This window comes from Caloenas nicobarica, chromosome 3, assembly GCF_036013445.1.
Source record: "Caloenas nicobarica isolate bCalNic1 chromosome 3, bCalNic1.hap1, whole genome shotgun sequence".
NCBI classification, from domain to species: domain Eukaryota; kingdom Metazoa; phylum Chordata; class Aves; order Columbiformes; family Columbidae; genus Caloenas; species Caloenas nicobarica.
In genome coordinates, this window is record NC_088247.1 from 8,351,069 (window position 1) to 8,367,347 (window position 16,279).

General features: G+C 36.9%; 1 protein-coding gene across 2 annotated transcripts in view; it reads left to right on the forward strand.

The window, feature by feature from the left end:
- The window catches only part of ATAD2B (ATPase family AAA domain containing 2B), an 85,449-nt gene that overhangs the window by 21,362 nt on the left and 47,808 nt on the right, over window positions 1-16,279 (forward strand). For both annotated transcript variants that reach the window (XM_065631446.1, XM_065631447.1), the window contains exons 4-15: window positions 987-1,140; window positions 3,306-3,408; window positions 3,935-4,043; window positions 5,304-5,420; window positions 6,836-6,911; window positions 8,591-8,689; window positions 9,808-9,919; window positions 10,623-10,738; window positions 11,440-11,614; window positions 12,379-12,467; window positions 13,504-13,663; window positions 14,615-14,705. In XM_065631446.1, the coding sequence (XP_065487518.1) occupies window positions 987-1,140; window positions 3,306-3,408; window positions 3,935-4,043; window positions 5,304-5,420; window positions 6,836-6,911; window positions 8,591-8,689; window positions 9,808-9,919; window positions 10,623-10,738; window positions 11,440-11,614; window positions 12,379-12,467; window positions 13,504-13,663; window positions 14,615-14,705 (1,401 nt within the window). The remainder of the gene's footprint in view (window positions 1-986; window positions 1,141-3,305; window positions 3,409-3,934; window positions 4,044-5,303; window positions 5,421-6,835; window positions 6,912-8,590; window positions 8,690-9,807; window positions 9,920-10,622; window positions 10,739-11,439; window positions 11,615-12,378; window positions 12,468-13,503; window positions 13,664-14,614; window positions 14,706-16,279) is intronic.

The following is a 16,279-nucleotide window of genomic DNA, read 5'->3' on the forward strand; positions in this document are numbered from 1 at the left end:
AACAATTTTTTGTCAGTGATTTTTGGTTGCATGTATTTTTAATAACTTTACTGATTACTCTGACCGTTTTGACCAGAAAAGTTACTGCTTTGGCTCAGTTTTCTTCTGTCAACATCTTGGATGCTCTCTGTGGACATGGGGAACATTCTGAGATGAAATTCCATTCCCAATTCAGACCTCTTGGCCATGATCTTGGTGTTTTTCCTTATTTCCCAAATTTCTTGTTATGAACTCCCAGCTGGTCTCTTTAATTTACTTACTCTCTTTGCTCATTTGAGATTTGGCCTTCTGTGGTTCTTCACATTAGTTAAATCTACTATTGCTTTCTAGAGACCTGCCTTGTCTGCAGCTCCTGCTACCTTGAACACTTTTCCTATATGCTTAAACCTTTCCAACTTGCCATCTCATTGCATATCTCAGCTAAAATCACTTTTTTTATCTTTCATGTCCCTTTTTCATCAATTCTGTCTTGTTTAGTTCTGTGCTGACCCTATGTAAACATTAATCCATTAAGTGTTTTTGGAATTTTTATTATTTATTGTCGTGCCTAAGGAACAGTTGGAAGAGAGATTCCTTTTTGTTTGGCACTGCACAGAGTAGCTGATGCAGATTTGCTTGTGAAATCAATGTGTTGTATCTGACCTTTTGATACTTTATTTGAAAGAGTAAGAGTTGAAACTTGGGCCAAGTGTGCATTTTAGTGTCGAAGTTAACTTAAAAATATAGAATGCATATTTGACTGCCAAGTTTTCTTCATAGGATAAGATTTTCGTGTAAGGAAACAAGCTCAAGTCTGAAGAAATAGCCTGTAAAACAACTTTGATAGGAATTGAAAAAATATTTTTCTTTAGTGAATGTAAGAGTGCTCATACTGTGCTCTGTAATAACTTTTGCTTTATTTTCCTTGCTAAGTGTTCTCTTATAAATTCTTGTTTGTGAAAATGTTGTTTCCTGCATTTTGAAGTAGTAATACAAATTTCTCTTAGCCCTCAAAAGCCATCCCCTTCGAGGGGAAAAAAAGGGAGATGGGGACCATGCTTGCATAAACGGAGATATAGAAGTCAGAAAAAGTTGTCGGTCCAGGAAAAACAGATTTGAAACTTTGAATCAGAGTTTATTGTTTGATCAGCTAGTAAACAGGTATGTGGGGATGCCTCAGTTGGATTCACAAAGCATTTGAAAGATTTTTAAAAGATGTAGAGAACCCTGTTTTCCAATGCTGTCTGTGTGTTTGGCTGTGGGAATGTGTGTGCTGGGACAAGCTGGGTTGTGGTGTGAGCGACAGGTTGGTCCTGGGCTGGAACTGCCTTTCTGAGCCACGCACTAAATGCAAAGCAGCTCACCAGACTTTCATCGAGGTGCAAGCTGCTTTGTGTTTACACCTGGGTGAAGCTGCGTGTGTTGGTGCTTATGGCAGAGTGGCCGACGTGCTGTAAATCCACACCCTAGTTTGTCTCTTAGTAACCTGTTTATGTAGCGATACTCTAAATGTGATGTAAATTGAGGATTAGCAACAATGCTTGGAAGCTTTCCAGATTTTGCTTGTATGATTTTGATCATAAAATATCAAAAGTTTGTAGCTTTTTTTTTTTTACCATTTGTTAGTAATTCACATAGGGTGGATGTCACTTTTTGACATTTGCTGTGCAGACAAAGTGGGTCAGAGAGGGAGGCACGGTCTGGTCTGAGCACAGGAATGGGAGCCAGAAATACTTTTATTGAAATATTATTTCTATGTGACCCTGGATAGGTCACTTAATATGTCTCAGTTTTCCCACCTTTAAAATGGGTGTTAACAGTCACATCTGTGAGACACTGCTTGCTCTAGTGCTTGGAAAATTATTTAAACATAAACATTTAACTGCCAAGTATGATATTTATTGTTAAATGTATTCCGTTCAATCTTTAATTTAATTTTCTTTTCCAATTTACTCAGTAACTACTTGGTATCAGTTTACAAATTTATATTGAGTTACATTTATTTTTCTAGTTGCAGTCGAATCTCCCTCTCCTCATCAACAGTAGGAAAAAGTCTACCATGAAGATTGTAATTTGATAAGATCATGGTACTGAAGTCTATATGTGAACTTACACTGATAACAGTGTGTCCCATAATCACTGGAGGGTTTTAAGAACAGATTAGACAAATGTCTGTCAGGAATGATTTCGGTATTGTGTAGTTTGTTCCGGCCTGGCAGAGCAGATGGACTTTTCCAGGTCCCCTCCAACCCTGTTTTATTTGATAACAAACTATAGCATGATTTTACTTGAAGTGGTCATATGACACATCACAGATATTTTAGAATTGTTTAAAATTGAGGGGGGTGCTCATAATGAAATCTTGACTCTACTGACTACTGTCACCAGAACTTCCATTGACTTATGGGCAGGATTTCACCCTTTAGATTTACTTCTAAACAGCTTTAAATAAAGGAAGTGAAAATTTCGGCCTTTTTACAATTATTATACAGTTATAGTAGAATTCCAGTGGAAATCTACCATAGTTGCCCTAGAGAGCAGTAACTTGGTGCTCAGGACAGGTGGCCAAATAATTGACTTGGCCTGGCAAATACTCTGTTGTTTTCTTCCTTAGCAATGAAGCAGCTCGGCCAAGGTTGTTATTTATACAACACCATTGTTTTGACATCTGTTTACAAATACTTCAGAGACTGAAAATGTAGACTAATTAAATAGTAGATGAGAAAAGATAGTGAGGTCAAATAATGAATGATGAAATTCTAGGTGTTACTGATGTAACACTAAAAAAAATCCTTTATGTATTAGTGTCTTTCTGAGGCCGGGGTAAGAAGCTGTAAAAGCGTATGGGGTGGAGGCATTAATTGCTTTCCCAGTATTATAATGACGTAGGTAAAAAGCTTTACTTTCTTATTCTGCAAACTTAATCTTATCTGACACCTAATCTGACATCGAAGCAGTTATGAATTTATACGCTACAATTTGCACTGAGCAAATTTTTTTTTTAAATGCTACTGCATAATTTCAACCCCAAATTTGAATAGCATCAGCATTTCTTCTTTTGCATGCTCCTTAGTTTATATTCTACGTTCATATTTCAGTTTTCTTTGTTATGGTTGGTTTTGTAGTTAATTGATAGATTCAAGTAGCTGTTGTAAAAAATCGAGATTTTAATTCATTTGTATATTCGTTGACTTGTAGACCTTGGGGTAACCGTAACAGACTGTACAATTAGTTGTGTTAAGTTGTTGGATGCTGTGTAAAAAGTTCTGCATGTCTGCTATTTTAAGAGTGAAATATTTTTATGTTAACTGTTGCATGTATTTTAGTACTGCCGAAGCTGTCCTACAGGAAATGGATAATATTAACATCAGGAGAAACAGGCGGTCTGGGGAAGTAGAACGGCTACGAATGTGGACAGATACAGAATTTGTAAGTGCACAATGTTTCAGATCTTGGCTACAAGTAATATCAAGGTGGAGCATGACTGGTTTTGCAATCTCCATACATTTATCTGTAGCTTTGTCAAAAGGTTGCAGATCCTTGTCAATGGATGACGTTAAAATCTCAAATTCAAAACAAAATTCACAGGTATATACTAAATCATATTTTATCTGTTGATGAATTTTGACTGCTGTCTGCTCGTGATGTACTGGTTTGGTTCTCCTTTGGTTTAAAGCATGCCCTGACAGTCTGAAAACAGGGCCTGTCATCTGCTTTGTTCCCTAAACCAGCTTGATGCTGATGTTAACGATGTATTAGATGGAATAAGTACTATCTGAGAGACTTATTTTACCATCTATTAAGTGACACTGTTTTTGTAGTCTCCGTGTGGAGGCCTCTGTTGGAAGAAGGCTTGGAGGCTGAAGATTGTGTGGAATATTACTTACTGAGCTGTGGACTAACACTGAGTGACATGGGACAGTACTGATGGGAGTGTGTGTGGATTTTCTTCCAGGAAAACATGGATATGTATTCTCGAGTGAAAAGGAGGAGGAAAACACTGAGGAGAAATAGCTATGGGATTCAGAACCACCACGAAGTGTCCACTGAAGGGGAAGAAGAAGGTGTGTGTTGTAAAGAATTGTAAGGGTTTGTCTGAAATATTTATAAAACAAAGCTCTCCTCAACATAAGATAGCAGTATATTGCACTACAGAAAGTAATTTAATTTTGGATCTGAAGGATCACTAAAGGATTCCTCCTTTTTTAGAAGAAGTTTTACTGATCTCTGCATAGTTTTCTTTAAACAAAAGCAAATTTATCTGGAAGTAGGAGAACACAGCCTGGTTTCTAAATGTCTATATACCATATTCCCTTACTCCTGTTCTCTGTAACACTGAGTAGTTGGACCTCTGCTTATATTCCCTGTAACAATCCTCTGGTGGAAGCCAGGACATGATGTGTGTAGTCTACAACTATACACGTTCTAAGTCGATATTTGTCATATGCTGGATGGCAGTTACCAGAAAGAATGTGTAATAGTCAGTTCTGCATCCTTCCTTACGGGAAGGTATTAATTAAAGCATCTGTTTTCTGTCCATCCACTGTATTTTAGAAGGCTTGTAGACACGCAGCTGTATTTGAAATTCTACCTTCCTTTAAAAATATGGATGAAACTGGGCAGTGGGTTCAAAAAGTATCAAGAAAGTAGGGATTATGGCTAACTTGGGTATAATCAATGACATGCTTGGCTACCTTAAGAAGTCAGACACAAACCTCAGGGATCCATACAGGATCCAGCATAGTGTGTCTCAGTTTTGAACTGGAACTGCTGTAGGAGGTGTGGTCTGTCCCAAATAATAAGAATAGAGTCTTAATTCTGAGAGCCGTGGATGGAAATACTGATCCCGATACTAGATGGACCTAGGTGGTAGCTTTATACAGTGTGTTTATTTGTTTTGTGTAAAAATTTTGCAAATTGTAAAGTTGCATTTATTTTCATGCTGTGTCAAATCTGTGATTTTCTGAGGCTCCTATGGGAAAAGAGTGAGAAGAAAGGCAGTATTCTTATTTTGAAAGATAATTATTGACGGAAAAAGGCAGTGAATAGAAGTGATACTTGAAGTACTTTACAACTAAAACTAATTTGACTACATTTACTTTTCTTTCTGTTACTTTTCCAGACCTTCTGTGGCAAACTAGAAGGAAGTTTGACAATGAGCTGTAGATTTATCTTGATCTTCAAATTTCCAGTGATTTGCCAATTAATTTTAATTGTTAGGAAGGGAATAATTCTCAGTGCCCACTAAAATGTTAATTTTTAGGACAAAGATAGTTCTGGCATCAAGTAGAAGTATTGTGATAATATTTTATGCTCCCCAACAGAGTCTCAGGAAGAAGATGGAGATATAGAAGTAGAAGAGGCCGAGGGAGAAGAAAACGATCGGCCATATAATCTCAGACAGAGAAAAACTGTGGAAAGGTACCAGGCCCCTCCAATAGGTGAGGAAACAGGCAGCACTCATGTAGTTCTGCTCTACTGACCTCCAAGAATACCATGGGTTTGGGAAGGGAGAGGTTGGATGGCTGCTCCTCATCCCTGACAGAGTCCTCTGCTGCATTGGTGCCTTTCCTCTCGCCTCCGGTTTTGTTCACCTTGTTGATGTGACCACTGAGACGCCATCTGACAGTTTGTCAATGGTGGTGGCATTGTGTCGTCTCACCGAACTGTGAAAGTACTGCCACGTGCCGGGCTCTGGGGTGGAGGTGAATGGGGTTTCAGTCAAGAAATAGTTGACGGAAGCCGAATTCAGGAAGCAATCTAATCAATTAGATAACTACATAGAAAAAATAGTTACTGTTTTGCTTGCTTCTCTTCTTGAATGGTAAGCCTAATTCATAGATAAATTGCATAGCAGCAGTTACCACTTTTTGACTAGATGAGAAATTTAGAGTATTTCAGTTGGAAGGGACCTGCAATGATCGTCTAGTCCAACTGCCTGACCACTGTAGCGCTGACCAGAAGTTAAAGCACGTTGTTAAGGTCGTTGTCCAGACGCCTCTTAAACCCTGACAGGTTTGATACATCAGCCACCTCTCTAGGAGCCTGTTCCAGTGTTTGGCCACCCTCTCAGTAAAGAAACGCTTCCTAATGTCCGGTCTAAACCTCCCCTGGGGCAGCTTTGAACAATTCCCGTGTGTTTTATCACTGGATCCCAGAGAGGAGAGCTCAGCACCAAACTCTCCACGTCCCCTCCTCAGGAAGATGTAGAGCACCATGAGGTCGCCCCTCAGCCTCCTTTAGTCCAAATTAGACAAACCCAAAGTCCCTCAGCTGCTCCTTGCAGGACATGCCCTCCATGATCCCTACAGGATTCAGAATAGCGTCTCTTGGTTTTGAACCTTTTAATACTTCTCTTTACAATACTGTATATTGTGCCTATCTGGTTTAGATTACAGTGGTATTTGTAGTGTACTGTATCTTAAGACGACTTGGAAATTAAGACTCTGATAGTCAAATACTGTGATTTATTTGCAAAGAGGAGTTTCAGGATATCTCGTGTTAGCAGCTGCGCAGAGGTTTCTGTATGGAATTTCATGTCCTGCAAATAAACTAAAAATGCTGCTACCCTGGACAAATTACGTTCTGTGCCATTATAGTCACAGCTGTGATGATTGCAGGAGGCTGAGGGTGGAATTCCCATGACTGTATCGAGCCAAGTATGGTGGTAGTGAAACGTAGAGCATAAGAGGTGTGATTTCCTTCCACCCCCCATTTTTTTTCTTAATTTGAGATTTTGGAGAAACCACTGTGATAACAGTATTGGTAGAGCAATGATCTAGCACTTTTGCGCTGCATTTAGATTAGTTTATTCTTTTTTAAATGATATTACAAACCTGTAACTTCTCTTACACAGTGCCAGCTCATCAAAAAAAGAGGGAAAATGCCCTGTTTGATATTCACAGATCTCCTGCAAGAAGAAGCCACATCAGGTGAATGTCAGTTGTCTAGTACATAGTTGTTTGCCTTCAGTACCTTTCCATTAGCTTTTGATTTTCAAAACGTTCTTGAGTGAGCTGTATGCTTCATTCACACATGTGCGTGGGTCTTGAATTGTATCTTAGGTTCAGATTCTGATCAGCATACAAAAATCAATTCATAGCATTTTGTAATACCAGTAGAAGGTTTGTGATAAAAAGAATGGAAACAGGTGTGCTGCAAGTACTGGAAAGAGAGTTGGGCATTGCACGCTGTAGCTTTTTCTGTAAGAGTATATATTTAGTGTTTAAATTTGTTTGTTTTTCTTCCCATTCAATTTTCATCCAAGTAATACTAACAATTTAATAAAATATTTACCAAGCGTAATTTTTGACTCTTATCTGTTGTGTCAGAGATGTCTGGTATACAACAAGTTGTCTTGGATACTGTTGATAGGCTTTATTTAACAAAATAGTTGAGATCAGAGCTTACTACTTTTTTTTTTAAAAAAACTTACTCAAAACTTCAAAAAGCTAAATCTGGCCATGAACAGAATCCAAGTGAACAAATGCTGGTCTCAGCTGTAATTATTTTTATTGCTCAATGTGATGGCATAGAAAAAATATGACAAATATATAAAATAATAGCAGAATCTTATGGTTGTGTAAATTTCTGTGTAATATAGAAAAAAAAAGTTTAATTTTGAAGAGTTTGGGGCTTTTTTTCTTAAAGTGCATTTGACATTTTGTTGGATAATCTCAGGACTTGTACTTGCTAGTAAGATAGTGTGAAAGGTTTTATCCTTTCAGTTTTAGCATGCTCATTGCTTCATTCTCATTTTATCCCTTTTTGCCAGGACACTGTCATAAAAATTCTTCCTAATTGCACGATATATACTCTCTGACATGTTTTTAAATGTGTCTAATTTTTGGTCATCAAACAGTAAAACTGGTTGGCCGCGTTATCCTTTGGCAAAAACCAGCTAGTCTGGTACATGAATTTTTACTAGTAGCAAACTTTTTTCGAACTGATATCAAACTGAACACCTTTTTGTGCAGAAGATGTAATGTACATTCTGTATTATTTCTGAAATACTGTCAGGCTAAAATAAGAAACAGTTCTTGCAGTCTTTGAATAGTAGTTTTACTTAGATTCAGATCAGAAGTTAAACTACCGTACACGTGTTTTATGAAACTGTTGGGCTGTTCAGAATTAATGACCTAATAAAAAGAGACTGTACCTTTTAGGAAGTATGGAGTTTTTTTTCAAAGAATATTTAAAAGGAAGTATCAAACTGAGTAAGAAGATCTTGATATTAATATTTCTGTTATGTTGAAGGTTGTTAAAGTAGTCGCAAGTTTTCCTAAGTGCAGATGCTGTCTGATTAACTTCAACAGTGTATTGATTGACTACTCAGTCACACTTGCTGAGGTAGTGTGGACCAGACCACGTATCATACAGGGATCTACTGTTCTAGTAATGTTCGTGTTGAAATCACATATCCCTGTGACAGTAAAAGGGGCTGTTCTCCTCCCAGATTATTTTGATACTTAATAAGACTAAAATTTGCATGCATCTTGAACCTGAGCAGTACTGTACTTGCCGTTTCAGTTTTGTTTTTAGAGAAGAATCAAAATGTGCCGTTCTACTGCAAAAAGGACTGAGTTTTATGTTTATTTTGCCACTTCAACAGGAGAAAGAAGCATGCCATTCACAGCAGTGATACAACCTCTTCAGACGAAGAACGCTTTGAAAGAAGAAAATCTAAAAGCATGGCCAGAGCAAGAAACAGGTATCAAAACATTCTGTAACGTTCTATCAGTTCTGGAGACTTCTTTGATTTTGCCTGTGATTACCTGCAGATACAGTATAGGAGGATTGCTGGTTATATATTAACATAGATGTTGAGGTCTTGTGAGTAGATAGTTAACAATACTGATAAAAAGTTGGAAAGATAAGAATATCTGTTTGGTTCAGTTGGGCTATAAGACAAACAATTTAAAATGGATTTTTATTCTTGGTGTTACTTGGTCCCAGTTAGTTCAGTTGTGCTCCCAGTGCCAGCTCTTATTCTGCTCTCTTCCTGTGGTGTAACAATATGTACCTTCTACACACCCAACACATATTTTTGACCTTACATTTATTCACCAGTTGTCTACAAGTGGAAGATCTGTAAGGTATATCAGTATATTTACTGCCACAGATACTTCGTTGGAGAAACGAACAGAAAAAAAAACCCCAGAACATTTCCTCATTTTTCTTTTTCTGTCTCCTCCTGTCTACCTGTTCCTTCTTCCATGCTGAGGAATTCCAGTGACATAATTCCAGCTACCAAAAGTATAGCTGCAAATTTAACCTGTATCTTACTGGTACCTTCCTCCCTTCCTTGATCTGTGTATTTCACCTGACGTAATATCTGTGTAGGGGATTAAAGCTTCCTTGTATACGCTAAGAAACTGAAACAGGTGGATGTGAGTCATAGCTGATCTGCAAGAAATATTTTCATTTCCTTTCTTTGGAGCTATATTTTAAAAAATTTTGTTTTCTTTGTAGTGTTAATACTTTTCTTCCCACACTGAAATTATCCAGTTTATCACTGCCTGTTGAGAGTATCCTGTTCTTTTGGTCAATATTGTTGCTTTTGTGTTTAATTAAAATAGTCTGTTCGCCCTGGTTCTCCAGATTGAAATATCTGTGTGGATGCGTAAAACTATATCTAAGGAACTTACAGATACACAATAATAATGACCACAATAAAAAGGTTGGTTTTGATTACCTTATCAATCCAGGATAATTGTCTCTGTAGGTAGTACAAGGCATTTAGTCTCTTAGTTCTTCCATTCCAGCAAAATGATTGAAACAGAACAATATTTATTTGGTTTGGTTTTTTTTGTTGTTGTTGTTGAACAGGTGCCTACCTTTAAACTTCAGAGCAGAAGACTTAGCCAGTGGAATTCTGCGAGAACGTGTGAAAGTTGGGGCGAGTTTGGCTGATGTTGACCCTATGATTGTTGATAAATCGGTAGGTTTTGAGAAGACTCCTTGTTTTCCTTCCCTCAATTATACAGAAGCAGAATTCACCACAGCCTCTTCTTAGTTCATAACAAGCTCAGTGATCTTTTTGATTCCCCCCCCCCAAGCTGTTGTCTGTTTATTCCTTTTGACTACAGAGCATTTGCTTTTGGCCTGTGAGTAATCGACGGGCTGTGTACATATTGTAAATAAGCCAAAATATCAATTGCCCAACTATATTTCTTTGTTTAGATTCAGTTTGTGATTACTTGTAATAGTAGAAGCTGGGATATGCTGGGCAGCGTAGAAAACTGAAGTACCGACCAGCTGGGTTGGTCATCTCAGAGCTGGCTCTGTGGGTCCTGTGCCTATGCAGAAACAATTATTTATAGCTTAGGAAACATTAGCTTATGGTGTGTGTTGTGCAGAAGCTGCTGAATTATTACTAGGGTTGAACTATTGTCTAGAAGTACTTGGACTATATACTTGTTATGTTGAGCCTGAGCTTAAAAACGCTCTCTGACTAAGGCTGGGTCTCTGTAGATGTCCAGGCATCCCTGGCATGAACCAGAGAAATCTCCCTTTCAAAATTCAGGGAACTCCTCTTGATCAACGCCATGATGATTGTAATTTGTTTTCAGATATGTTATTCTATAAGTAAAGGTACTTTTGTGGAAAGCTTTTACAATACATGCTTTGGTTTTTTTTCTAAGGTGCGTTTTGATAGTATAGGGGGATTGAGCCATCATATCCTTGCACTTAAGGAAATGGTAGTGTTTCCTCTTCTCTACCCAGAAGTATTTGAAAAATTCAAAATTCAGCCACCGAGGTAAGTGTGTTTACTCTCATTGTTGTATTTTAATTTTATTAAGCTCTGAAGAATGCTTCTCTTGAAAATATATAGGAGATTTATTCTTTCCCCGAAGTATTTACAGTTCAAGTAGACTTACTTATTTGCTACCCTACTTGTCTATCAGAATGTAATAAGCGTGATGAAGAGTTAAAAAATCTAATTTATTTTTCTTGCGGTAGGAAGATGAACTTTGTGATTTGTTCAAAGAAAGAATTCTCAAGTGTTGTATTAAGTAGCACCTTGCCTTTTTTCCATTATGTTATCAAATATTTTACTAAATCAAGCTAAATGCTGATGTTTCTTTGATAGAAGTTATCTTGATAATGTTATATTATGGCTTTAATATTAATCAGGCATCTTGATGTGTGATGTAAATGGGTGCACATTAAGTAAATTGAGGCTGATTCAAGTATTATCTAAGATTTTATATTTGAGGAGGTATTTAACAATCCTTTGGGAGCTTGATATACCTTTGATTAATGTTCTCTACCAAGCAAAGATTTACTTATTTGAAAGCATAAAACGTTGGATTTTATGAAATCATGTTGAAAACACTAAATAATAATACTAGAACTTAAATCTTCTCCAGGCTCCCTGTCTTCATTATAAAATTTGACTTGGAGTTTTTCAGGAGACATAAAATAAGTTTGTGACTGTGTTGATCCATTTATCTTCAGGGGCTGTTTATTCTATGGTCCTCCTGGAACAGGTAAAACCTTGGTAGCTAGAGCTCTAGCTAATGAATGCAGTCAAGGAGACAAAAAGGTGGCTTTCTTTATGAGGAAAGGAGCAGACTGTCTCAGTAAGTGGGTTGGTGAATCTGAACGGCAGCTTCGACTCCTTTTTGATCAGGTTAGAAGAAAATACGTCTTTTTTTCCATGTAATTTCTCTGTATGTTGTTTTCTTGGGTGTTCTAGGCCTCCAAAATTATTTGCAATCGAAATGAAATACCCGTAAGTTTCCATAGATTGGGCAGAATTTGTCCAAATTATATATTTAGATGAATAAGTAGAAGAATGCTGAGAACAGTTTTTCTTGCTCTGAAAACTGAGAGGTCTCTTGACTTGCCCATTAATGTGGCAGACAAAGTAGTTTGAGTACAAATTGATAAAAATATTTAAATCAGCAAGTTTGAATTTGACTGGCACGTTCAAGATAAATGCTGTGTAGAGGAGGATGCATCTGCTGGGTATATATTTTAGTATCCTTATTTGACTTGGAAAATGATGGACAGAAGGGAGCATCACATAAAGCAGTGAAACGTAGTTGCTCAAAAAAACCTATTTTCAGACACAGTTGTCTAAACAAATGGGTTGTGAGCAGCTAAGATACTGTTTTCTGTAACTGAGTATGAGGTGTCTCAGTTTTTGAGTCTCTCCAACACACAGTAAAACCGGTACACTGGTGCCATCTTGCTTATTCAAAGGAGAATGCAGTCTTTTGCTTTGAAACAGTACTGTAGCTGAAAATTCAGTTTTCTTTTCAGACTGCACGCTTTTTAACAAAGGTGTCTCAGTATATGTGTTATTTTAGCATGTTAATGCTTTGTAATAAAAACTGTTTTCAATGTTGATAGATTATGAATTAACAGTGAAAATTTTTTTTTGCATGCTAGGCGTACTTGATGAGACCCTCTATAATCTTTTTTGATGAAATAGATGGCTTGGCTCCAGTCCGTTCTAGTAGACAAGATCAGATTCACAGGTAATATTTCTCATACGCTACCATTATCTTGGAATATGCTACATTATCTTGGTAAACTCTTAAGTGTAATTTTACTCCATTCCCAAGAAAGGTTTTTACTTTTGCTTAAACCCACTTACGCTAGAAAGGACAGGTTGAGTTGTTTTGATGTCAAAAGTCATCTTTTCAGTGCTTCAGACGAACTGTAATAATTTGCTGGGAATTGACTTGTAGTGGTGATCACCCTTCAGCCACATTACTAACTTCTAGAATTCCACAGCCTTACCTTTGCTTGCTGCTTTCGTATGAACAGATTTCTTGTTACCAGTCTAATAAAATAAGCAGCTGAAAAAAAAAAAAATTCTAAAATGAAGAATTGTGATGTTCCGTGACCGAGCTGGACACCCCTGTGATTTTTATTCTGCATGATGTGGTGTACAAACTTATCTTGAGTTGCTATTGTGTCATTTTTTTAAAAAACATTTTTTTACAAAACATTTTTTTACAACAGTTTACAGCTGGCTGGAATTTCTCCTGGCTGCTTTCAATCTCAGTTTTGCTGTTGTTTTTATGATGCTGCACTTGTCTTTCATTCTATAGGTGATGGCATTTGTGCGTCCATCTCCTTCCACTCAAATGCTGGGGGGACAGGAGGGAAATTTCGGGGTCAGCAGATGAGGAGGTTGTGAGAACATGTGGCTTTGTCTTGATGCACCTTTCTTCTGCCTGGTGCTACAATACCGACACTGTTAGTGGAAGAGAACGATTCAGAGCTGCAATAAATGCGTTCCTCAGCTCACATGCCCCAAAAAATTTAAAGGAAAAAGTTTGAATTTGATGTGATCTTTACTGGAGTCATGATACTGAGTATAATATAGGTTATATCAAAAGATTCCTTCTTGCTTTGAGACTTGAAACGGTTATGCAACTGTTTGTTTTGTAGTGTATTTTTTTTAACTTAGCTTTTTTTCTTTGAAATTATAAATGTCACAGTTGAAAAAGTGAAAATTCCTGCCATGTTCCCTATACTTTTTTGTTTTTTAAACTCTCTTTTTAGCTCTATAGTGTCTACTCTTCTTGCCCTCATGGATGGACTGGATAACAGAGGTGAAATAGTTGTAATTGGTGCTACAAACAGACTGGATTCTATAGATCCTGCACTCAGGAGACCTGGTCGCTTTGACAGGGAATTTCTTTTCAACTTGCCTGATCAAAAGGTAACACTTACAAAGGAGATTATTAATAAACATTTCTAGTATCTTCAACATTTGAATGCCTGATAACCAAGCTTATGAAATAAAAATATGCATTCTTACTTGTAAGAGTGTTGAATCTTAGGAAGATACTTTTAGTAAAAACACATTGTATACGTAAGTTGTATTCAGCTTCAAATCTTCAGAATGTAGTTAAAACTAAACAGAAGTAAATTATTTATGTTAAACTGAATTGCTGGTCTAAAAACTGTGGTTTTGTATGGATTTGTGTAATGAGCCCTAACTATTGGTGTTTTGGAAGTTATGATAAGAGGAAAATAGCTTTTATATCATGTAGACTGCTAAGCACATAAAAATTGTACATGCAAAGCCAGACAGTATTATATTGGCAACAGGAACATTTCGGTTCCTTGTTCTAGACTTCTGTAAACTCAGCCGTAGTATTTCATCGATTTATACTTGAATTTACTTTGCATATTGATAGGTGTATTTGTATTCCATAGAATTTTACAATGAAATAGTTTTGGAATTCTTGTGTATGTGCTATGCTACTCAGCAATAAATTAATTGGTGAGGCATTTGACATTAGAAACTGTTAATCATAAGTGCAGCAATTAAAAATTAAATTATAAAATTATGATAATTCCTAATAGAACGTGAGTTTTGATCAGTTAGTGTATAATGTTGTCAGTTAAACAGCAATTAAAATGTGTAACTGTTACACTGAAAAAATTACTGCTTTCATATGAAATTAAAGAAGGAAGAACCTTTGCTCTTGTGAGATGTTTAGGTGCTAAGTTCTATGAATCTCAGTGGTGTGTCAAAACCAGGTAAAATAAATTTATTCACATGAATAAATAACATTTTTGTCTGAAATATTATGAGATGGATTTGGCTTGCTAATTTTGATTTTTTTTTTTTTTTGTTTGTTTGTTTGTTTGTTTTTTAAATCAGGCACGAAAGCACATTTTACAAATCCATACCAGGGATTGGAACCCCAAATTGTCAGATCCTTTCCTAGGAGAACTGGCTGAAAAATGTGTTGGTGAGTGTTATATAATGTTTATAGTTTTACTATAGATGCTTTTTCTTCTGTGTAATACTTTGAAGGTAGGTTAAATGTTAAATGATATTATTTTTACCTTTCTGAACTTCTTTCAACAGCACTTTTTTGTAATAACAAAATATGCTTCTGTTTACTAAAACACAAAATGAGTAGCTAGTGGTTGTTTGACAATAAAGTCACGTTTCCTTTCTGAAACATCATTAGAATAGGATGCATACCGTCAAAGAGAAGCACATTGAAGTGGGAATTGGAATCTTTAGGCAGGTTTCCCATTAAATTAGTATATCATACAAGAGATAAGGAGACTTGGTGGATTTTTTTTCTGTCTACTTATGGAGGGAAAAAGAAAAACAAGTACTTCTATGGGATTTTTTTGTTTTGTTTTTACTGAGTGGCGTGCTCTCCTCTGACAGAAATCCAACAAGCTAACCAGTCTTTCTAAAGATGAGTTTTCTTCCAGATCACTAGCATGGAACAACCTCAAAGTGTAGATATAGGCAGGGGGTGCAAAAAAAGCACCACACCATGAGTACATTAAAAATACCTTTGGAGCACCCAAAGACCTGCTGTACTGAATGGAGGATGGTTGTTCAAGGTAAACCTGCTGCTTAAAAGCTAATCAGAAATAAACCCAAATATTTTTATAGTGAATTTAACAGAGGAAATGACCCTAAAACACAAACCACAGTCTCTTCTCAACAATTTGTCGTGCAAAGATACATCCTCTGTCAGTCATCTGCTTGGACGAGCACTGAAGTTCTTAGAAAAAGGACAGTCTCAAACATCTGTGCATTGGAATCCGTCATCAGAGAAATAAGAACTTTAAATTGAACATCAGTCCATTCAGTCAGCTGCAGTACATCCGAATTATCCTCTGCATCCACAGGGACATCTCTCATCGAAGCAGCATCCCCTCCGCTTTTGATGCACAAAGACCTCAACATCTTCTGGTGAGGAGAAAACATAACTGTCCAGCCAACTTCAGTTTAAGCTTTGCCGGGCATAAGACAGCATGTGCCAAACCCATTTCTTGTAAATTCCACTTGATTTGTGCAAAGACACGGTGCCGCTTAGCGGGAGAGAGGAGAATAAATGGGATAAAACCCACTTGTTTCTTTGAAAATTCACCATATCTTTGCGTTAAGAACACAATTATGTATTTTAAAATTTCCGAGCGTAGGGGAAGCCTCTTGCAGGTTTGATTGGAAGACATTCTTTGTGCTCAATGAATCTTGCCAGTTCTGTGGAAAAGTCAGCTAATAAAAAGAAATACCCTTTTCTGTTTTCTTTGGCTTTCCTATTGTCCAGCTACTGTGCACTTGATTGTCTCCATTCTATATTTTGGAATTTAAACATTTCCATACATCCACGATTAAAACCTTGTGACTGTTACAAGGACTTTTTGAAACAGCTGAAGTGAGGCTGGTTTACCTTCTTTGTCTTGAGATTGCCTCATAATTTCTGTAAGTGAAACCTGCAGCAACTGATCCTTTCAACAGACTTTCCAGATTCTTCGTGGCCGTTGCAAATTGGACTCATTGGCACTCTCGTCA